This window comes from Tachyglossus aculeatus, chromosome 9, assembly GCF_015852505.1.
Source record: "Tachyglossus aculeatus isolate mTacAcu1 chromosome 9, mTacAcu1.pri, whole genome shotgun sequence".
NCBI lineage: Eukaryota > Metazoa > Chordata > Mammalia > Monotremata > Tachyglossidae > Tachyglossus > Tachyglossus aculeatus.
Genome location: NC_052074.1, coordinates 20,550,035 through 20,574,808, shown reverse-complemented (window position 1 = coordinate 20,574,808; position 24,774 = coordinate 20,550,035). Strand labels below are relative to the sequence as shown.

The window sequence follows — 24,774 nt, the reverse complement described above, 5'->3', positions numbered from 1 at the left end:
TAAACACTGGGTTAGATGCAAGGTAATCAGGTTGGACACAGTCCCATTTTAAATATGAGGTAATTGTTGCCCAAAGGGGAAAAAAATAATGGTATTTAAGCGCTTACTATATGCCAAGCACTGTACTAAGTGCTGGAGGGGATACAAGGTAATCAGGTTGTCCCATGTGGGGCTCACAGCCTTAATCCCTATTTTACAGGTGAGGTAACTGAGGCACAGAGAAGTGACATGACTTTCCCAAAGTCACACAGCTGACAAGTGGCGGAGCCGAGATTAGAATCCACGACCTCTGACTCCCAAACCCGGGCTCTTTCCACTGAGCCACGCTACTTCTCTGAAGTGACTTGCCTAAGGTCAAGCAGACAAGTTGTGGAGTCAGGATTAGAACCCAGGTCCTTTTGACTCCCTGGCCTGTATTCTATCCACTAGGCCATGCTTCTTCTTGTGAGTCCACTGCATTAAGCAATGGGGAAGTGCAGAATAAATAATAAATGAAGGATTCCCTGCCTAGACGGAGTTTACACTCAAGCTGGGCAGAAAAACAAACACATTTAAAACTACAGTTGTCAAAATACATGAGTACACACACACACAAACGTATATTTTTATATATGCACGTGCGTACTAAGAGAAGGTGTTAATCTGTGATATTACTTTGTAAAATGGATAGTCTTATGAGTTAGGTGCAGAGTGCAATTACCAAGTAAATCCATCCACTTTCCATATATAAATTTAATTTAAAATTGACAAATTTTGGGAAATAAAATTTTTATACAGTTTTAGACATTTGTTTTAGGCATAGGATAAAAACAGGAAGACTTCAAGTTACCTTTGTGAACTCTTTTGTTCTGATTTAGCATGAGTCGGTGAAACTTTAAATTCTAAGAGAACTGTGTGTATTCATGCTTTATAAACTTCCAGAGTGGTAACTGGAGATGCTCCATTTTTCCTTTTGAAGATTTATCCCCTTTCTTGTATCTTCAAAGTGTCCCATATCGCACACTTAGATTTATTTATATTGCACTAGAGTCTAGCTGTTTTACATTTACTACTGTAAATGACTACCACCATGATGCTAAGTAAAGAAACTATGCTTATAGAAAATGTTTTCTTCAAGGAAATGAACCCCGTGTGATGCTAAACAGCCTTTCCTCTTTCAGCTTTGTTGTGTGTGTTTTTTATGTGTGTTCTTTCCTCTACATGAGTTTTGGCAGCTTGCAGTATATTTGCTGACAAGCCTCTTTTATGGTTCATGTCGTTGGAGTTCTGAGATTAAGACTCCATCTTCCCTGGTTAGCACTATCAAAAGCCTCCCAAATCTCATGCATAGTTCTGGTGCCTGTGTGGTCTCTATTGTTTATATGTGGCTTCAACAGTCACACCCGTCACTTGTTATCTCACAGTGATATTTACTGCCAAGGTCTAAATAGTTTTTATAGGTGTCCAGTCTTTCTATGGTGTGTGTTCTTACTGTACATTTGGAGTAGATCGCTGTTAAGGGAATTAGGGATCATTCCCCGACAGTGTGGGTCTATCTGGATCTCAGTGCAATGATGAAAACAAGTAGTTGTGTTTACAGTCAGAGGGACCACAATATAACCTTAGTCTTCCTAAAGTGAGATTTGTCGGGAGACAGGGTAAGGTGGAAACTGAATGTCTCATCTCAATGCTGACAGTGATTTCTTTACCCATTTGGAGTAGTCAGTAAGGTCAGTGAGAGACTGACAATCTATCCTATGCTAATGAGCACATAAAGATAATTGTATTTGCCACTTCTAGGGCCTGGTGACCTTTTCAAGATTGCCTTAGTGTTTTCCAGTGTCTTGTACCCTCTGCTCAAGGAGAGACTGAATGCTGTCATTGTGCAAACTAGATGGTCTGTCTTGCCATGGTAATCTGCATCACGTGGTTTGAGACTGCTTCACTGGATCTTTTAAAAAGTTTATTTTCATATCCCTGCCTGCTGCCTATTCCCCTGTTCACTTACTATTCATCTGCTGTTTGGTTTTCCCTTCTCATCACATGTCATGCCTAGGGAAACTTTGTTGCTTGTAAATTTCGGCAGAAATGCCATTAGATGCAGATGCTTCATGGCTTCAACTCTCAGAATGTCTAAGGCCAATCCTTTACCTTTGGACCAGTTTTCTACACTCTGAAGGGGTGATCCTCAGTGGTAGAAGGTGTATTTAGAAAACCATTGTAGTGTTCTTTCCATCTCAGAAGTTGACTTTTTTTTCCTCTAACAAAAGTAGATTCATCTGCATTCTTTAGTTGTGGTATGCAGTGTTCATCCCCCACTAGACTAGAAGCCACTTGAGGCAAGGATCATGTTTATTAACTCACTCATGCTCTCCCAAGCTCTTAGTACAGTGCTCTGCCCAGGGTAACCATCCAATAAATACTATTGATCAGTTGATTTATAGATCAGTTAGATATTGGTAATAGATAATTGGTAGATTAATAGAGAAGCAGCATGGCCTAGTTGATAGAGGACCAGGATTCTAATCCTGGCCCTGCCTGATGCTTGCTGTGTGACCCTGGGCAAGTCAGTTAACTTATCTGTGCCTCAGTTCTCCTGTTCAACCTTCTACTTAAGACTGTGAGCCCTAGGCAGGACAAGAACTGTGTCCAACCTAATTAAATTGTATTTACTCCAGTGCTTAGAACAGTGTTTGACCCATAGTGCTTAACAAATACCAAAAAAAAAGATGACATCTGAAGTGTAAATTTGATAAATTGGCTTCAAAATAAGTGGGGTTGATTGAAAGTATTTTCTAACTGTGGGTTACTTGGAATAGTATGCAGTATCATTTGCTTTATCCTATTGTAAAATTATTTGTGGCTATACCTTTTTCAGAATCTGATATGTATTGGGAAACTTTTGAAAATAGAAGTAGTTTCACTTTTCAGGGAAGAAGTAGCTTCTTGATTTGACACTCATGAGTAAGGCCAGATATGTCTTTCAGAATAATTTTTGTCTTTGCTCAGTGGTGGAGTTCAGTCTTTGTAAAGGTCACTTTCGTTGTGGTGTATTGTCTTCACCTTTCCAAAATAAATGCCAGAGATACATGTGAATGAGTGAGTTTATGATTATGTGTATACAAATGTTTGCTCTGATTGTATTGTATCTATCCTAGCACATAGTACAGGATAAGAGTTTAATAAATACCACTATTATTAGCATTATTACCTTAAACAGTTACTTGTTGGAAGTTCTGTAGTGAAACATATATTAATTAATGAAATGAATTTGTAATTTTTAGTTAACAATCCCTACCTGTGGGGGTAATTCTTAATTGACGATAATAGAGATTGAATGCATAAACCTTAACAATCAACAGTAATCTCAAGAGTAAAACGAGTCTTTAATGGGAAAAGAGCACCCTTGAAAAATACAGAACTGCAAAATGCCAGTCCTGCTCTTCAGTATTTTACTATATGTTGCCGACTTGTACTTCCCAAGCACTTAGTACAGTGCTCTGCAAATAGTAACTGCTCAATAAATATGATTGTAAATTGTTTTTCAAGTGGGAAGAACCAGCAGACATTGTATTAACTCATGTATATTAAAATATTTAAGAACATCTGAATAATGAAAAGTTAATCAATCCATGATAAGTAGTTAATGATGACAGAGTATTGAGGTGGCCAAGGGGAAGGCATGACTGGGAAGGTAGGCGATTAATCAGAGGATGCCCTGAAGGAGGCTACTTTTAAGGCTCTGATGGCGAAATGGGGATGAGGCTTGTCAGAACCTAGGAGAGATGGCATTCCAGTTGGGAGGAAAAGCTTGAGCCATAGGCAGAAGAGTTGAAAGTGCAGAAAACTAAGGTTTGTCTAGAGCAGAAGAGAAGACCCTTGGGTGCTTGGGGGAAGAAAGCAGATAGCCAAGGTGGAGCCAGCTGTGGACAGAGAACCTCTCTACCAACTCTCTGAAGCCTTAGTACAGTGCTCTCTAGATTGTAAGGTCATTGTGGGCAGGAAATGTGTCTACCAACTCTGTTATATTGTACTCTCCCAAGCACTGAGTACAATCTCTGCACTCAATAAATATGATGGACTGATTGAGAAAGACTAGAGGCAGGTATTAAGGAGGTATTAGAGTAGTCTGGATGGGATTGGATTGATTGGTACCAGAATAAAGGTTTTAAGGGTAGATACGTAGGAGAAAGGAAGAACTTGCTGGATTTAGAAAGATTGAATGTGGGAAGTGAGTAAGGAACCACAGTTGTGGAAGCATGGGATAGGTGATGGTTTTGATGTGATGAGAAAATAAGAGGATAAAGATTGGGAAGGAAGGTAAGTTTCGTTTTGTCTTTAGTCTTTAAAGCACTCAATCATCTTGCCTTTCCTTCCTAGACTAAGCCCCCCTTTTCCTCAGCTCCCCCATCCTCCCTGCCGCCCCGACTCGCTCCCTTTTCTCTACCCGCCTCTGTGCCTCATAGCACTTGTGTATTCGTTCAATTGTATTTATTGAGCACTTACTGTGTGCATATGTTGAGCGCTTACTGTGGTATATGTACACATCTATAATTCTATTTCTATTAATGCCTGTTTACTTGCTTTGTTGTGTATTTTTAATTCTATTTATATTGATTCCTGTTTACTTGTTTTAATGTCTGTCTCCCCCCTTCTAGACTGTAAGCCCGGTGTGGGCGGGGATTGTCTCTCTTTGTTGCTGAACTGTACTTTCCAAGCACTTAGCATAGTTCTCTGCACACAGTAAGTGCTCAATAAATGTGATTGAATGAATGAATGAATACCTTACCTTACTGCTTTTCTACTACAACCCAGCCCATATGCTTTGCTTCTCTAGCGCCAGCCTACTCACTGTACCTCAATCTTGCCTATCTCACTGCCAATGTATCGCACATATCCTGCCCCTGGCCTGAAACACCCTCCCTCTTCATATCTGATGGACGATCACTTTCCCACCTTCAAAACCTTATTGTCTCCTCCAAGAGGCTTTCCCCTGCTAAGACCTTATTTCTTCTTCTCCCATTCCCTTCATGCATTGCCCTTGCACTTGGATTTGTACCCTTTATTCACCCCTACGGCACTTATGTACATGTCCGTAATTTATTTCTTTATTTCTTTATATTAATGTCTGTCTCCCCCTCTAGACTAAGATCGTTGTCAGCAGAAACATGTCCACCAACTCTGTTAAATTGTAATCTCCTATTTGATTGATTTTAGTTTTGGACTGGTTAAGCAGAAGACATCTCAGAAAGTGATAAAAGATAGAGCAGATGTGAGGACAGGAGTAGTGGAATTACCCACATTAAGGTGGAGGTTGAAACCATGTGAATAATAATAATGATGGCCTTTATTTAGTGCTTACTGTGTGCAAAGCACTGTTCTAAGCGCTGGGGAGGTTACAAAGTGATCAGGTTGTCCCACAGGGGGTTCACAGTCTTAATCCCCATTTTATAGATGAGGTAACTGAGGCACAGAGAAGTTAAGTGACTTGCCCAAAGTTACACAGCTGATAATTGACGGAGCTGGGATTTGAACCCAAGGCCTCTGACTCCAAAGCCTGTGCTCTTTCCACTGAGCCATGCTGCTTCTTTAACCAATGTGAACCAGTGAGCACCAGGAGGAAACAAATTTAAAGTGAGAAAAGTAGCTTGGCCTCATGGAAAGAGCACGGGCCCAGGAGTCGGAGGATTTGGACTCCAGTCCTGGCCCGGTCACTTGCCTACTGTGTGACTTTGGGCAACCCACGTGACTCATTTGTATCATAAGTCATCTTTAAAAGTGGATAAAATTGCCTGTTCACCTACTCTCTTTGACTTTGAACCCCATATGAGGAAGGGTCTATGTCCCATATGATTATATTAGGTTTCCCCCAGCATTTAGTACAATGCTTGGAACATAGTAAGTGCCTAATAAATACCACTATTATTATCATAAATTATTACTATAATAATAAAAGTAGAACATAGCTTTAAAGGATACACTCAGTGAGTCTAGGAAGTTGTTCCAGTGAAGGAAACTGAGGAGTAGGTGGAAAGAAGATAAGAATCAGGAGAATTTGGGTTTGTAAACCCAAGGCAAAAGAGAATTTCTAGGAAAGTATGATCAACTATGTTTAAAAGGAGCAGAAAGGTCAAGGAGGCTAAAGACTGAGTTGGGTCACACAGTCATTGGATACTTTAAGTGCTACCTCAGTTTACAAATTTATTTCCTTTTTCGAGGAAATTTATGTTTGGGGAAAATTAGGAGTGAATTTGCAGGCGATAAAGATAAGGGGAGCAGCAAAAATTCCTTTACAGGATTGAATATTTGGAAAACTCAGTTGTTTGTGCAGAGCATTTTATTGGAATTTAGACATCATCATAATATTGATGATATTTGTTGAGCGCTTACTATGTGCCAAGAGCTGTTCTAAGTGCTGGGGTAGATACAGGTTGTTCCACATGGGTTGCACAGTCTTAATCCCCATTTTACAGATGAGGTAACTAAGGCACAGAGAAGTTGTGACTTTCCCAAGGTCACACAGCAGACAAGTGGCAGAGGCAGGATTAGAACCCATGACCTCTGACTCCCAAGCCTGTGCTCTTTCCACTAAACCATGCTGCTTCTCCTTCCTGCCCCTTCCTCTCCCTCTCATCCCCCTCTCCATCCCCGTCATCTTACCTCCTTCCCTTCCCCACAGCACCTGTATATATGTATATATGTTTGCACATATTTATTACTCTATTTATGTATTTATTTTACTTGTACATATCTATTCTATTTTATTTTATTTTGTTAGTATGTTTGGTTTTGTTCTCTGTCTCCCCCTTTTAGACTGTGAGCCCACTGTTGGGTAGGGACTGTCTCTATATGTTGCCAACTTGTACTTCCCAAGCGCTTAGTACAGTGCTCTGCACACAGTAAGCGCTCAATAAATATGATTGATGATGATGATGATGATGGATATATGAACGACTCCAAGGTGACTGAAAGGTCCATTCAGCTAGTTAAGCTGATCTGGCTCTACTGCATAAACTCAGTTCCCCTGAAAATTTAAATACCTGCACTTAACTTGGGATCTGTGCCTGTTGAAATATATACTTCAAGTGGTGATGACACATTGACCAATGTGGCAAATGTGGGTGCAGTTTAGTCGGCCAATTAAAATTGATTAAACCTTTCTGCAAATGCTACATCAGGGTATTGTTTGGTGCACCAGAACAGTACTTTAAAATAGACTGCGTCAAAACATTGACGTGTGTGTGTGTGTGTGTGTGTGTGTGTGTGTGTGTGTGTCTATTATATTTTTGTTAATTCAGGCCAAGAAACAATGCGATACTTATGAATTTTAAATAACTTTTATTGTAGTAATTAGATCAACATTCCGTCTGTTCGCTTTTAAAAGCCATTGGCTGTTTGTAATTCATGTCTGGCAAATGTGTTCTCAGATTTGTCCATTCTGAAATATAGATGCAGTCTAATTGAAAAGCTGGGTTTTAAGTTTGGAGCCTTACATTAAATAACATTTCTATTTAATTTTGTTAATAAAGCACAAATTGTCTGAATTAACACAACATATGAAGGTACAGCAGTAAAATGTGACCAAGGGCAAGAATTAATGATATCAAGATGTTGCAAGAAAGCGTGCCACTAGGTTAAATTGCAGCCCTGGGGTAAAGTCAGTGATATTTTTAAGATGTCTTCTGAAAGCATATTCAACCAGTTCATTAGATTAATTAAAGTGAAAATGAACCAGGATCTGGTGTCTTCGTGGTTGAGCAGTAGGACCAAGATGTTGGAGTGGAATCCAGACTTTTAAGACATGGCATTTTTTCTTAAAGCCAGAACTAAATTGTGTAAATTTTACAAAACTATAAACCACTATTTTCTCTGAATTCAGAAGTTGCTTATAGGCAAGGAAATGAACTTTAACATGAATGCTTATACCTCATTGCTTAAATAATGAAGTTATCTTTCCGGAATCTCCCCGTAGGTTTTTTTTTTTTTTTTGTGGCATACTGAAGATGCAGTTAACACCAGATTTCTAAGCCACAAAGTTGTCAATTATGTCATATTGCTCTAGTAATATTCAGTTGTCTAAATCTTGAATGTCACATACATAAACTATAATTCCCTAGGGAGAATCCAAGGCACTTTCTTCCTCTAAAAATACTTATCTCATTACCAGAGAAATCCTAGCTTCAGGGGCTAAAATTTGAATCAGACAGTTATAGTTACCGTAGCTAGGATTAATTTGCAGAGACCTGGAGCTCCAATAATTCTTTGGCTTTGGGAGCAATTCAGGTTGACCATTTAAAAGATCCTTTTAATTTCTCCTTGAATTATTCTTGATTTTTTGACTTTAGATCAGTTGCAAAGTTTTCATTAGCCATTTTCATCTTGTATACACTTAGGTTATGGGGAGAAACTTTATGCAATCTTGTGATCGATATGAGCTTCCCATTGAAACCTGGCATATTTATTTCTAAATGTGGCTTTTATGTTGCTCTTGAAGACATAAATGTTAAAGGATATTTCTAGGAAATTTGGGGGGTAGTGTACTAGAGAGATAATTACAAACATTAATTAACTGGTTTCCTAACTTAGTACAGAAATCTGTTGTGATAATTTTAAAATCTTCCAAGGGACTCAGCGTAACTTGTCAGAATACTTGGTGTTTCTCAGGATAGAGATATTCCTTGAAGTAGCTCTTCCTCCTGGGAGAGATAACCAAACTGTCTACCTATGGCAGGCGTCTATTTCTGAAAGTCACATATAATGTGGGGGTTGCGGTCTTCATGAACCATGCGCTAAGGATATAATAATGAATTATATAATAATGAATAATAATGAATTATGAGTAATGAATTTCTTCTGATAGTCTTATCTTGTTCTGTCCAGACAGAACTCTACTCAAAATGCATTGAAAATCCTGAGTTGGCTCATTCAGTTGTATTTATTGAGCGCTTACTGTGTGCAGAGCACTGTACTAAGCGCTTGGGAGGTACAAGTTGGCAACATACAGAGACGGTCCCAACCCAATAATGGGCTCACAGTCTAGAAGGGAGAGACAGACGGCCAAACAAAACATATGGACAGGTGTCAAGGAATCAGAATAAATAGAAATAAAGCTAGATGCACATCATTAACAAAATAAATAGAAAATATGTTCAAGTAAAATAGAGTAATAAATCTGTACAAACATATACAGGTGCTGTGGGGAGAGGAAGGAGGTAGGGCTGTGGGGATGGGGAGGAGGAGAGGAAAAAGGGGGCTCAGCCTGGGAAGGTCTCTTGGAGTTGTAAAAGTGACTCATTTTTGAGAATAAAATTTTGGTTTTGCCCAAAACTTCTTCAGTGAGCTTTTTGATGTTTACCAATTGAAGTGTGTCATGCTGAAAAAATCAGTATTACATAAGCATTTTCCAGAAGCCCAATCTCTGACTGTCCCTTTTTTTTTTAATGGAATTTGTTAGCACTTACTATGTGCCAGGCATTGTACTAAGTGCTGGCATAGATACAAGATAATCAGATTAGACACAGACCCTGTCCCTCATGGGGCTGACAGTTCTAATCCCTATTTTATGTATGAGGTAACTGAGGCAGAGGGCGGTTAAGTGATTTACCAAGATGACAAAGACATGAGAAGCAGCTTGGCCTAGTGGAAACAGCATGGGTCTGGGAGTTGGAGGACCTTGGTTCTAATCCTGACTCAGCCACTTATGTTCTGTGTGACTTTGGGCCAATCACTTAACTTCTCTGTGCCTGTTACCTCATCTGTAAAATGTGGATTTAGTCTGTGAGCCTCATGTGGGACCTGGACTGTGCGCAACCTGATTAGCTTGTATCTACCCCAGTGCTTAGTACAGTAACTGGCACATTGTAAATGCTTAACAGCCTAAATAAAAGAGGCTGCTACTTTGGTCAATTTCTTTTCCTACTGGGATGCCATTTAGCTTGATTTCATTTAGTCTAGGGGCAGAAGAGATTGTTGAAACCATTACCAGGAACAATCTAGTCAGGGTTAGTAGATGGTCAAGTTGGATCTTAAGAACATGAAAAATGCTGTGACACATCTGAGTCAGACCAATGAACCCAGCTCATTATGGGCAGGGTATGGGTCTGTTTATTGTTATATTATACTCTCCCAAGTGCTTAGTACAGTGCTTTACACACAGTAAGTGCTCAATCAATGTGATTGAATGAACGCATTTAACCCAAAATTCTGTCTCCAGTGGCACCAAAGGAGTGGCTGTGCCCCCTTGACATAAATTTATATTTATCTTATAGAAGCAAAATTTAATGGCCAAGAGGATTAACACTCCATCCTAGAATTAAGCATTTACTTCCGCTTCACTGATAACTTGAGTTCAGGGTGCTTATTCATGCTTACCATCATTGTATGTGAAAGGGAAATGTAAGCTCCCTCACATTAATATGATGAAGTAGAGGATTTTTTAAATTTGCTTCCTACTTAATTAAAAAAGAGATAGTATTTTAGGTGGAGAATAAACATTTCCCATCCTCTTCTCTTTCCAGTTAAAAAAAATTCCCAGTACACTTAAGCAATATCCTGAGCAAAACCTGCATTTTTCTATTAATGATTTCTATTCCTATAGTAGTGTATGGGGCAAGGACTCTCATACTCCCAGAGTATAATGTTACATTTCTAATGTAAAAGTGTACAGAATGCGGTAACATTGTTTCCTATGCTTCTAAAGATTGCACTACACAAGGTTGCACATCCTTCTCAATCCCTCCCCTTTTTCCTGTCTGTCTCTCTGGATGTCCGAGTGTATGTCTGTGCTCTGTGTATATGTATGTGCATGTATGTTCTCCCTAGGATATTATAGTTTTTGTGTATGTATCATTCAAGATTTGACAACTGACTATTACTGGAGCAGTGTGACATAGTTGACAACTTGCTGAAGCTTAGAAATCTGGTGTTAACTGCATCTTCATTATGTCATAAAAAATCAGTACATATGTAGTCTTCAAGTCATGTTTTACTTTATGTATAATTTTAATGTCTGTTGGCAGATAAACAGAACCCCTCAAGTATAAGAAGCATTACCTAAATTTATCACCTTGGTCTTATGATCCTGTTCCATTCCTTATTCTCTATAGGATGTCCCAGCATCTAGCCCCTGGCCAATCTCTGCCCACCGCCGCACCCAGTTTTGCTTCATTTGGGTTCAGAGGCTGCCATTCATAATCTGCTTTTTCTTGGGTGTAATGGCTTTGCCTGATTTTCTGCTCCACGTGGACTGATGGAGGCCTCTGTGTTGTGCTCTGATACCACTCCATAGTTTCTGGAGCATTCAGACATTGGCTGGTCCAGAAGGTTTCTAGCTGGGATTTTGCCTGCAATGGACAGCAGCAGGATGCTATGATAGTTATCACATTCTAACCTCTCACCTCATTTCTTGAAAATGGTGGCACTTGCAAATCTGTTGTGATTCCTCATCGTTTATCGTATATGTTGGGCGGGAAGGGTAAACAAGGCCTGTGTAAGTGTGTAAGTATTTGATATGTTTCTGCTCCCTAGCTATGGATCTCAGCAGGTCTACCATCAGATACAAGGGCTTTGCCAGTATACATGGTTTTGAGGGCAGTGGTAACTTTATCATTAGTTTTCTGGAAGCTAAAATGTTGCATAAAACATTTAAATGGGATATCAAGGAGAAGGACCCACTTAACCCAGATCAGAACCCCACTAGCTTTAATTAGGGTGACCAGATCTTGAGAAGTGAGGGATAATCATTTAAATTTATTGTAATCTTAGGTCTGTTTTTCTTTTTATTGCAAATTAATTCACTGCATCCTCCTTCAACTATTTTGTATAAAATTATATCAGTTGACTAGAATGCATGAACTTACTTTCAATATAAAGTAGTGGTAAATAATAAAGTTAATTTTAGACTGTGCTATATTACCGTCAGTGTTGGTGGTAATTGTGTCATTTCCAAATATCCAATCAGAGGTCCTGTTAAATGTTAGCTAGGGAGATGTAGACAAGGAAAGGAGTAACTACATTTTTTGGGAAGCAAAAAAGCTAATTAGATTTCACAATCATAAGATGCTGTTCAGGCTGGAGGTAAACTCCCAGAAATCTTTTGGAGGGATGTAATAAAACCCCGGGTCTCTTTTTTCTGACTTTGCTAATAATAACAATTGTAGTACTTGTTAAGCTCTTACTTGGTACCAAGGGCTGAGGTACAATGTAAACAGATCAGACACAGTCCCTATCCCAAACAGGGCTCACAGTCTAAGCAGGAGGGAGGCTGGTATTTAATCCTCATTTTATAGATGGGGAAACTGAGACCCAAAAAAGATAAGTGACTTGCCCCAGGTAATATAGGCAAGTGAGGGAGCTGGGTCCCAGGACTACTGCCTCCAGTCCTGCCTGTGCTGTATCCACTTTGCTGAAGGGGAGATAGCTCCTGGTTTTTCTGCCTCTGCTCTGAAGCCAAGTCTTCCATGTGTGATCTCTTTCTTTGCTTAATCAGTACTGTGGGAAAGTAGGCTAAACAAGCAAAGCCTTGCTTCTAAGTTTTAGGATGGAAATTTTAGTTTTTCCCGATCTTAAACCCACCCCTTCTTTGAAACCCTGGTCTGCCACTGGTAAAGGAGTCTCTATCATATAGTCAATCCCCTTGGGTAAAGTTAATTAAAAGAGTAAGAGGGTAGTTTTCTGGTTTCTGATCCATTTCTGAGTTTATAGTTTCAATCTGAGTCTTACTTTGCATTTCCTTTTGAGTAAATTCTTCTGAGCTAAATTCATTATTACTGCATTTCTTAAGCACTTACTGTGTGTCAAACACTGTTCTAAGCAATGGGGTTGATAGAAGTTGATCAAGTTGGACATAGTCCCTGTCCCACATCGGGCTCATGGTCTAAGTAGGAGGGAAAAGAGGCATTGCATTCTCATTTTCAGATGAGGAAACTGAGGGATAGACAAGTTAAGCAACTTGTCCAAAGCCATAGAGTAGGCAGCTGGCGGCGCTGGGATTAAAACTCAGGTCTTCTGACTCCAAGGTCGTGCTCTTTCCACTAGGCCACAGGTCACCATTTTGTTTTAGAGCATCTTTCAGCTGGCTTCATCCAAGCTTATAGAGACCTTCTGTTTGGATGCTGGTCAGACTCCTTATCTCCCTTATTTTTTCTGAATCCTTGTTTGGTGGAAGGGTCATTTTGCTCCACATTTGGGTTATTTTAACAAGATGGTTCCAGTCTCAGAGATGTATAACTGACAATTTTTAACTAGTTGAATTTTTAACATAAAATGCCCATCCTAAGAGGTTTTATATGAAAAGATTTTCTAGGTTTAATGGGAACAAAGATGTTTTTTAAAAAACCGTGCGAATCCTGTATCATGGGGTACTGTTCCATTTGAATTAAATACTGTATATCCAATGTACCTGTTAACTGAAAACTCATTTTTGTTAGAGAGTCTGGTTAAAAGTTAATATAAGGAAATTTGCCTTTATGTGTTTTCACACCTAATTTCTTTAATTGATATTATGCATTTTTGCATAATTTAAATGCAGTCAGTTGGTAGAGTTACTCGGGCCAACATAATGTTCTGTTTTACTGGAAATATCTCCGGAATGTATTCTGTGAACTGTGTGTGCCAGCAGTTCACTGTTCAGCGTTTAAATAAAGAATGAAGTTGCTGCAGTGGAAAGTGGAGAGGAAATTAAACTGCTCCAAGCGGTTCGGCACATGGAAATTAAACTGCTCCAAGTGGTTCGGCACATTAAAAGGGCAGTATTAATTATATTTACCATTTTGAACAGATAGTGCCAAAAGCCTTGTGAAACTCAGCTTTTTCAGTCGATCTAGGGGTTGATTTATTGGCAATTTCATTACTTCTGTGAAGGAAAATTCATGGAGTCTCTAGCTGCCTAAACATTTTTCTTATTGTCATATAGTAGTGTAATTAGAATGCTGCCATATAAATAACAAAATGCCCTCTAGCCTGGGTCAATTATCACAAAGAGCTCTTTCTCTGTGAAAATTTCAAAGAATCTTATGTAGCCCCATGGACCATCAGTCAGTGTTTCATGGTGATGGTGAAATTAATAATATGCCTCAACCCCTGCAGTGTTCCTGCTTTCTGGGGAAGAAGTGGAGCTACACCATCACTAGTGCACCTTTAACACTACTTCTTTCCTGCTCAACTTGTGTCACAGATTCTTGCTACCCTTAGTTTCTGCCTGACACTTTATTCAACCAGTATTTATTGAGTACCTGGTGTAGGCAGAACATTGCACTCATTGGGAGAGTACAGGTGAGGTAAAGCGTATGATTCCTACCCTTCAGGAGTTTACATCCAATGGGAAAGACAGACACAAATTAATGATAGGGAAAGGAGATTGGAAAGGTGGATAAATCCATGCTTGAATGTATGAATCAATATGTCTAAAAGTGCTGTAGGTACCTGTGAGTGCAGAAGTGCTGAGGTTGTAGTTGGGAGGATATGAGGTGGGGAAAAGATAAGTGAATCAGAGAATGCATCATGGAGGAAGTTGGATGTCACGAGGGTTTGAAGATAGAGTTAGGGACAGGATACTCAAGGACAAAGCACAGTGAAAAGGTTAACTTAGGTGGAATGAAGACTGGGAGAAAAGAGAATTGATGGAGTGTCTTAAAGCCAGTGGCCCAGAGTTTCTACTTGATGCACATATTAAAGGATAATTCGTTGATATATTCATTGCAGAGAGAAGAGGCCAAGGATCAGAGGTAGTGGACGGTTGAATTTTAGTACATGTTGGGTTTTTTTCCTACCAAAAAGGGTTCTGGAACTGGCTTTCAGATTCAGAGCTGGCTGTAAAAACTAGGTGTAAGAATGAGAATGTGTGGTACGTATCCCAGAATTGTGATCTTGGAAATCTGTATTGTAGAGGTAGGGCATCTGTATTGTAGAGGCAGGGCAGGTTGACTCCCTGAAGAGGACCTCCCTAAACTTGTCTTATCCCCAGTCTAGAAGTTTGCTGTTAATTATTGAGATTTTTTCATCACCTACTGTGTATTTTCCACTTACCTAATAAACAGAGTATAAGGCCAGGTTCCTGGCAAATGCTATTTCCACATTTGGATAATGCTGAAATGAAAAAACAAAAAAACCCCAAAATCATCCCCAGTGGAGAAGCACTCCAAGCTGTACAAATAAAAAGCTGCAAAGCACATATGACAGAATGGTAGAGGAAACTCATCCTGCTCAGAATCACTGTGGCACCTAAACTGCCAAACCTGGGAGTATAATCTAATACAGCTCAGATGGTGCTGCTGCCTGCTGCATTTATCTTTATTCTGTAAACTCCTCCCTCTAGGCTGTAAACTCCTTGTTGGCAGGAAACATGTCTTACCAACTCGGTAATATTACACTCTCTCAAATGCTGTGCACACAGTAACTGCTCAATAAAAAGGATTGATTGAATACAGCTAGCCTATAGGTATATCATCTGAAGAAGCCAAAAGGCCAGCTTTTCACTCTGAGTTCAGGGGTACATAGGGACGAGAATTTTAGGCAGCCTGAGGATTGGGAGGTGAATGGATTTCAGAAAGTTTTCGGGCTACCTTTTTGGAATTTTTTCATTCGTACTTGGAAACTCAAGATATACAACTAACTAAAACCATAAGCAATTGATAATTGATGCTAGGCCAGTCAGTGCCAATTAATGAACAATATTGACTGAATGAGCATTAGTTTAAAATTTCACTGGTCAAGAGTCAGGAGCTATGCCCAAACCAAACCCCATGAGTACGGGGATACCTGGATCCATACACCTCGGCCTAATTTTACTTCTGGAGGAACGAGTTGCATTTATTTATTTTTTTTAAGTTCTTATAGGCACCTCACATCTGTGAGATTCTGTGTTGAGTAATGCAACAGCCACCTTGCTTTCTGGAGTCTGTGGTTGCATTGGCCTAAGGAGGCCTGGAAGTAGCATAGACCACCCCCCCACACCTGACTTGAAGTCCGCTCTTTTCCTGTGGTCTGTGTTCCTGCAGGTTTCCTGGCTGACAGAGTTCACCAGACTTATGCTTTTCAAACTGAAACAAAGACCTAATGTAGTTGGACTTTTTTTTCTGCTGAATTAGACACTCTGGTGTGCACCTTTTTAGATTTATCATGATTAGGAAAGCGTAATCAATAGCTGTCTTTGGTTTTTATATTGCCTAATGGAGGATGCAGTAAATACTTTAGACCTGCTTTGCTGATGAGGACAAAAATGTTACCAGGCCATAAACTTGTTTTTACTAGTTAGGACAGACTGAAGTAAACTTCAATCTCCTTAAAACAGCTTGATTGTCAGTTCAGCTGGGTTAGGCTCTTTCTTTTGGATTTTGGCAGCATCGTGTCATTGAACATAAAAGTGAAGGAGAGGTATGGGAGTTGAGTGGTGGCTCAGTTGCCTGGGAACTGAATTTCTAGGTGTAGCTTATAGTTTGAACATTGGGAGTTATGCTACTGTGACATATGCTGCCAGCTCCAAACACAGAAATTTGGGCATGTTCTCCATAAACCTGGGCACTGAATAAGCTTTTGAGAGAGTATGGTTGTCATAGGAGACACAATCCTTATGAGTAGGGATCTAGTCCCTTTGTACATATGCTCTGCACACTGAAGGCACTGAATATGCCCAATCAATTAATACTATTTATTGACCTCAGTCCCTGGGGCAACTCGAAGGGAGAGGGAAGTAAGAAATGAGGACGTAGCCCTCTAAGGTTAGAGTGAGTTATTGAAAACTCCTAGTGCTGTAGGATAGCTGCTTTGGTTTTCCCAGTTTTGTTCACCCAAGAATGATGGCCTGGGAAGTCTTGAGCATAAAATCGCTATTGCTAGGCGACTTGAACTCCAGGGATCCTATTATTGGTGGGCCTTTGTGGTCCAATATGTGTCAGGCCCAGGCCTGGCCCATGTGTGAGCCAAGTGAGCACATATGTATATATGGTCATTAAGAAAAGAACACAAAATATTGCAATATCAAGGAGTGGCTGGGGAAGCTCTTCACTCTTTGGTCCTAGCTTGTGTATCAGTGTTTTCCCCGGCAGTTTGATTTTCAATCCTTGGTAGCTCTAAATATTTTATCTGTTTCCTAGGACCCGAAGTGGTAGCAATTGTGCAAAGGGGCTCCAGCCTGAACTGTTTTCAGTTTTTGGTCTTGTCAAAGTGTGGCTTTATAAATTATGTAAAACAGTAGATGCCACTTAATAAATATTTAATATGTGATAGATATTTTTGTCTGAAATTACTTTTTCACTTGAACAGTGATTTAAACCCTAGTTTTTAGTTTTATGAGGTGACACTTTTATAATATCATGTAGTAGTTGAATGCAGTTTGAATGTCATTGAGCTTCAGGGCAGCATTAATCACAAATCAATTTTTCCACTGAATCCTAAAAAACTTTCACATAATTCAGGTTTTGCCATCATATGTGCCTGGGCATTTTTCATTTTGGTGTAAGTAATGCTTTTGACCTAAATGATCTAATGTTACATTTTTCAAATTCTGATCAAATAATTGGAATAAATTGTATATTTCAGTATAAAACATGGTAATTAATGTGAATGTTTAAATGGAATCATGTCCAAAGTGTACATTACATATTGGAGGTGGATGATCCTAGGTAAACTATTGCTGCTTTTTCCTGTTTTCAAATTCCATGATTTGTTAATGTTATATTCTTAAGAAAACATACAAAGTTTTTTTTTTTTTACCATGTAAGCATTGTTATTTTCTGAGAATGCAAAAATCCAGAACAATAGAAGTCACTTGCCTGTGTATCTTTTCTGTGCTTCGACATACATCTGATAAAGCTGTCTGCTAATTCTGTTGTACTCTCCCAGGCACTTAGTACAGTGCTCTGCACATATTAAGCTCTCAATAAATGCCAATGAATGATTGAAGAACATGATTCAGGATGTTTTACTGTGATTAAAACCTCACCCATATGGCTATATAGAATACCTGTGAATTATTAGGAAGAACACTGATTCTACTAATATTTCATGCTGGTAATTAGGGAATGCTTTAAACAGATGGACACTGATTATAACTCCAGGTTATAGCCACACCAAGATGCATTCAACTTGGATTCATTCATTCAATCGTGTTTATTGAGCGCTTACTGTGTGCAGAACACTGTACTAAGCACTTGGAAAGTACAGTTCGGCAGCACAAAGAGACAGTCCCTACCCAACAATGGGCTCACAGTCTAGAAATATGCAATGAAGCGGCATGGCCTAGTGGAAAGATCACAAGCCTGAATTTTAATCTCGGCTTTACCATTTGCTTGCTGAATGACCTTGGGCAAATCACTTAAACTTTTCTGAGCCTCAGTGTCCTCATATGTAAAATGGAAATTCAATTCTTGTTCTCCTTCCTGCTTAAACTATGAGCCCCTTGTGGGACAGGGACTTTGTCCATCCTGATAAACTTGTAACTATCCAAGTACTTAGAAAATTGCTTGACACTGAAGCACTTAACAAATCCCAGATTTATTATCAGTATTAATTCTTTACCATAGGTATAGCTACCTCATGATATGTCTCTCCACTTCTCAAGAACTTCCAGTGATGGCCCATTCCTAAGCAGTAACTTCTGACCTGTGACCTTAAGGCACTCTATCAGGAATCTCCCCCTATTTATCTTTGCTTCTTGCCCACTACACCCCAGCTCCCTGGCTGTGTTCCTCTCAACCCAACCTTCTCCCTGTGTCTTGTTCTCACCTCTTTTGCTTAAGCCCTTCTTTCTACCTGGAATTCCCTCTTTCTCCGGCAGACCACTTCTTTCCCCAACTTCAAAGCCCTTCTGAAATCACAGTTTCTCTGAGAGACCTTCCCCAATTAGTCACTCATCTCCCCACCTTATTTCTTCCCCTTCTTACACTTCAATACTTCCATGCCTCCTAAACTCTTAGTTACTTACCCCTCTCTCCTGCTACACTTAGGTGCCCATCTTAAAATTGTGTTGCTTCCCTTTACTGGTAATTCATTTTAGCATCTCTCTTCCCCAGGAAGCAGAAAAGCCTCTAGGAATGAAGAAAACGAAAGAGGGGCGAGGATTTGCAATGTGAATTTTACTTAACTGTAAGACCTGGTCTTCATGTTTGGGCTGGCTCTGTAACAGAGCCTAACAAATTTCATGGAAGTCAATGGGAATAACTACCTCACAATACCACCTTTTGCAATACATGAAATCTCCTTGTAACGTGGGATAAGCCAGCATAGGAATTGGTTGGTTTTTGCAAGATTTACAAAAGCAATTTAAAGCCCCATTCTTAGCCCATGCATAGTGAATCAAGATTCCTGGAATTACTAAATTTTTTCTAAAGCACAAATCCCTAATACCTTCTGTGAGGGTGATGAAGAAGAGTCTTTTTAAAAAATGACTGGTGTTAAATACCCAAATACCCAGAGAAGCAGCAGGTGTAATGGATAGAGCACGGGCTGGGGAATCAGAAGGACTTGGGTTCTGATCCTGACTCTGCCACTTATTTGCTATTTGACTTTGGGCCAGTCACTTCAGTTCTCTCTGCCTGTTACCTCATCTGTAAAATGGAGATTGACTGTGAGCGCCACATGGGACAGGGACTGTGTCCAACCTGATAATCTTCTATCTGCATCAGAGCTTAAAACAGTACCTAGCACATAGTAGGCACTTAACAAACATCCTAAAAACATGTTCCTAACCTTTCCTTTTATTTGCATCAATTTTTGTAAAGTATATGTCACTTTAGATTTAAAGTTTCTATTTCTTAATTTTTTCCTTCTAAGTTTTTCAGACTTCTATCCTCGTCTCAGTTTTTCAGTCCCACTTCCAGGTTACCTAGAGAAGTGGGGTTATGAGGGAAGGAGACTTCTGTCTTTTATAATGGAGCTCTTAGTTAACATGTTACCATTTTCTGAGATACGCTTTCGTCTTGAGATCTCTATTATGTCTGTTCTTGAAACAGGGAGAGTGCCTGATGGAGCCCGTGACAGATCTACAAACACTTTTTTTTAACCTTAAGTACTTTAAGTCAATTTAACTCAAAACTTTTCTCAGAGATAGAGCACATTGGAAATGACTTGCGTTAATAGCCTCTGTGTCAGTGCTACAGACCATTTAGCTTCATCTAGGTCTGTAAACTGTAAGTTCCTTGTGGGCAAGTATCATGTCCACCAACTCTGTTGTACTGTGCTTTCCCAAGCACTTAGTACAAGCTCTGTACACAGTAAGTGATCAGCAAATACCATTGAGGGGTTGATTTGATCTAAATGAAATTTCATAGGCATATATTGGTTCCCAGTGATTCCAAGCTGTCTTTGTTGTGTGGATCATCCAGGCGCTCTGCTTCTCTTCCTCTTCCTCTGCTCATGTCCTTGCTTTTTATCTATCTCCTAGTTCATCAACACTTCCACAGAGAAAATAAAATTTTGCTAACATTGTGCCAACTGCACCTGAGGTTAATTGTTCTTATCTACTAGATTGCAATATCTGGGGATTCTGGAATGGTACTTTATCAATCAAGGGTGAGTTAGGAGGTACAACCACATACAGGTTTATTTTTAGTCATGAGAATGGAACATTCCCGACTGCTGTTGCTTAAAGAAATATCTTCTCTTTTAAATTTCAGGAACAAACTCTAGCCCTTCGGAAAGAAGGAATTGGAGTTGTTTTGGATTCTGAACTGCCTCACCTGATTGGTATTGATGATGACCTTCTGAGTACTGGAATAATCTTGTATCACTTGAAGGTATAAATAAATCCAGGCAGACAGCTTTCAAGACTTAAATTGAACATTGTAATTGTGTTTTCAATCTGTTTCCCAGCCTTGGCAAGGTTTATCATTTCATTCCAATACTGTGAAAACATCTATCTGTTCAAAGGTTTACAGTGAGAACCCCTGCATATAGAATCATAACGGACATTGGGGAATTGGTTACAAGGAAATTGTGCAGTGTGGGTTCTGGAGCTCTACTTGATCTAATTCTGAGTAGGGGTTGGGTCACTGGTGGCTTTATCTTTCAGGGAACTAAGGAAATGGGGAGACAGAAAGTGAAAGGTGGGTAAACTTAAAGCATTTAGAACCAAGACTCGAAAATTATTGTTGCAAGCTCATTTTTGGTCTTTGTAAAATTCAGGTAAGCAACTGGATTAGGGCCAACAGTTACCGGGGCAAGCTGGCTTTCCGGGAGGGTGCTGGTGTGGCCACAGGAGAAGCCTGAGCATTTTGCTCTTAGAACCCTTCCTTGGGCATAGGCCCTGTCGGTAATTGCTTGCCAATAGACAGGCATAATTTAGGAGCTGGAGTGTTTCTGTTCAGGTGTAGGCTCCTGGTGTCCTGCAGCTGGTTTCAGGCTTCAGAGCTGGCACAGGTTTGTGAAATTCTTCCCTCCCTAGCCATCAACAAATAAATAGGCTGTTATAACAGAAGGCCCTTTCTGGTCAGGTCAAAACCGGCTATCAGTTGACAGCCGGTGCTGAGGGAAAATCTCAGCTTTCGGACATCTTCCAGACCAGTGCCAGTCTGGGCCTCTTTTCAGCTGATAGTTTGCTGCCGGAGCAGAAGCGGGTGGAGTTTAGGTGTTTAGCTATTGGGTTTTTCCATTCTGTTTCCAAGGCCATCAATAGACCATTTGTTGCTTGTTTTCAAGCTCTTCTCAGTAACCCTCCAGGGCACCTAATCATATCGATTTCATTTTTCTCCCTAGGAAGGCCGAACATATGTTGGCCGAGAAGATGCTGCAACAGAACAGGATATCGGTAACCAATCGATAGCATTTCCTATCTTCTAAATTCCAATTTTCCTCTTGTGTAATGAGGAAATGTTATTGATGAACCTGAATTGAGTGATTCTTAAGTGTATGTAGCAAGCAGCCCAGATGCCCTTGAGACTTATGTTATGTTCCATCAGATTGAGACCATTTCAAGTCAAAACTTGTCTCAAACCCTTCCTAGTTTGGGACCTGAGGCCCTGAGATCTATGAGCAATATAAAATAGTATTTTTGAAGACCTTTTTTTTTTTTTACCAGGTACAAACAAAAGAAATAGGTCCCTGTTCTCTAGGAGTTTATAATTTTAGTGGACAGTACATTTGACATAAATCAACAAATATACCATAGTTCCAACGGAGAGGAGGAAAAAAGATCAGAAGTAAATCAGTAACATTAGTAAGAGAGAGTACTAGGGTGGCTGAAGTTAAGGAATGAGCAGCATAGTGGGGAATGCTTCCTGGAGAAGGAGAAGCTTTTGAAGAAGGTGCGGATTTGGTGGCAAAGCTGAAGGCACAAGACTTCCCAAGCAGAAGGGAAAACATGGACAGTAGTTCAGGATGGGACAAGCTGAACTGAAGGACTGATAGAAAATTTACTTAGAAATAAAGAGTGTGATCTGGGTTGTAGTGTGATATGAGACATGATAGGGAGCCTAAGGCCAGGAGCACCCCATGCTCAGGTGTATTTCTGACTGGTTTGTCCTTGCTTTTCCATGGCAGTAATTTATCTGCAAGACCGCCACCCACCTATTTCATAGACTTTTGTCACGTGTCACAGTGTTACATTTTCCTTACTGATACTGCATTACCATCTTTGTTGTGGTGTGACCACAAATTAAATGCCCCTTTCCCCCATGAAATTATGGAAGTCTTATTTGCAATCTCTGATAGAACTGCAGAGAATGTATCAGGTACCAACATGCAAATAAAATACTTCCCTGTTTTTGTTTGTCAATCCAGTTCTTCATGGCCTTGATTTGGAAAGTGAGCATTGTGTATTTGAAAACATCAATGGGACAGTGACTTTAATACCACTGAATCGAGCTCAGTGTTCTGTGAATGGAATTCAGATTATGGAAGCTGCACACCTAAACCAAGGTAACTGACCAGTGACTTTAGTGTACTGATGTTGTTTACAAATTAATGCTGTGGCTTTGGGTAAGAATGTGATTAGATTGGAGAAATTAATTTTACCTATAATTATTAAAGGGAAAAGGAATACTAAAAAGATGACTCTTTTTGCTATTTTTTCCCATGTCTTTTCATGATGTTTTTCTGAAACAGTTTGCATTATTCAGTTGAGCTCAAAGTTGACATCTAGGTAGTGTTTCCATTTTGCTCATGCATCCATAGGCAAGGGGAAAGAGATTCATTTTATATCATTATGGCAACAAAACCCTGAAATATAAAAAAGTGATATAAGTGATTTCCCCCTCGTCCCCCTCTCCATCCCCCCATCTTACCTCCTTCCCTTCCCCACAGCACCTGTATATATGTATATATTTGTACATATTTATTACTCTATTTATTTTACTTGTACATATCTATCCTATTTATTTTATTTTGTTAGTATGTTTGGTTTTGTTCTCTGTCTCCCCCTTTTAGACTGTGAGCCCACTGTTGGGTAGGGACTGTCTCTATATGTTGCCAATTTGTACTTCCCAAGCGCTTAGTACAGTGCTCTGCACATAGTAAGCGCTCAATAAATACGATTGATGATGATGATATAGAACCATTATGAACCAAGTAGAATGGAAAATTTATGAAGTCATTGAATTTTACCTGTATTGCTCTGACACCAGATTAACTTTGAATTAAAGATAGCCACCTAAAACAGGAAATTCAGAATGGAAAAATAACAAAGGAAAAACGAATGTGTATAAAAGAAAGTGCTTAAATAGGGTATGTAAGTGGATATATGCAGAAGTGTAGCTGGTGGGCTTGAGTGCACAAATATGTACTCGGTGCGAGAAGTGCTGAGGTTGTAGTTGGAGAGTATGACCTAAGGGGAAGAGAATCAAGTTGGGAAGGCTTCCTAGAAGAGAACTTATCTTGGGAGGACTTTGAAGATGGGGGCAGCTGTGATCTGGGAGATTGAAAGGAGGAGGGTGTTCCAGGCTGGAGGAAGGGTATGAGCAAGAAGAGAAGAAAAAGAAGCAGCATGGCTCAGTGGAAAGAGCACGGGCTTTGGAGTCAGAGGTCATGGGTTCAAATCCCGACTCTGCCAATTGTCAGCTGTGTGATTTTGGGCAAGTCACTTAACTTCTTTGTGCCTCAGTTACCTCATCTGTAAAATGGGGATTAAGACTGTGAGCCCCTTGTGGGACAACCTGATCACCTTGTAACCTCCCCAGTGCTTAGGACAGTGCTTTGCACATAGTAAGCACTTAATAAATACCATTAAAAAAAAAGTGGTGTTGCTCAGTGGATAGAGCCTGCACCTGGAAGACAGAAGGATCTGGGTTCTAATCCTGGCTCTGTCACTTGTATATTTTGTGACCCTGGGCAAGTCACTTCTCCAGATCTCAGTTCCCTCGTCTGTCAAATGAGGATTGAGACTGTGATTCCCATGTGGGTTTTGTCCAACTTGATTAGCTTTTATCTAACCCAGCCCTTAATACAGTGCCTGGTGCATAGTAAGCACTTAACAAATACCATCCAGAAAAAAAATAAAGAGCAAGAGATCAGGGAATGAAGAGGTGAGAACCAGGCATAATAGATCATGACCTGGCTTGCATCTAGCTAGGATAATCTGGTGGGACAAAGAACAAACTTTACTGTACTGTCTGATGTCCTGATTCAAAATCAAAATGGCTGGAGCAAGAAGCTTCCTTTCCCCACTTAGTCATCAAAGGGCTTGTCCTATAAAAGTAATTGCACTAATTGGCATTCAAGGTTAATCATCAGTTTTCCTTTCCCTGAGGGGTACTCCTTAATTGTTTTAGTACTGTGCAGGGTACATTTTCAGTTCTGCCAGGATAAAGCACCTCTGGCGTTCTGCTGGGCCACTAACCAGCTCTGTTAGTTCCCTTGTTATCAAAATGC

At 39.8% G+C, this 24,774-nt stretch overlaps 1 protein-coding gene across 6 annotated transcripts in view; it reads left to right on the top strand.

Annotated features, from left to right (window-relative positions):
- KIF16B (kinesin family member 16B) overlaps positions 1-24,774 on the top strand; it is a 215,270-nt gene that overhangs the window by 68,016 nt on the left and 122,480 nt on the right. For all 6 annotated transcript variants that reach the window (XR_005452325.1, XM_038751766.1, XM_038751765.1 and 3 more), the window contains exons 13-15: positions 20,589-20,708; positions 21,667-21,718; positions 22,690-22,827. Coding sequence is in view for 5 of the 6 variants with exons in the window: in XM_038751766.1 (XP_038607694.1) it covers positions 20,589-20,708; positions 21,667-21,718; positions 22,690-22,827 (310 nt within the window). In the remaining variant the exon portion in view is untranslated. The remainder of the gene's footprint in view (positions 1-20,588; positions 20,709-21,666; positions 21,719-22,689; positions 22,828-24,774) is intronic.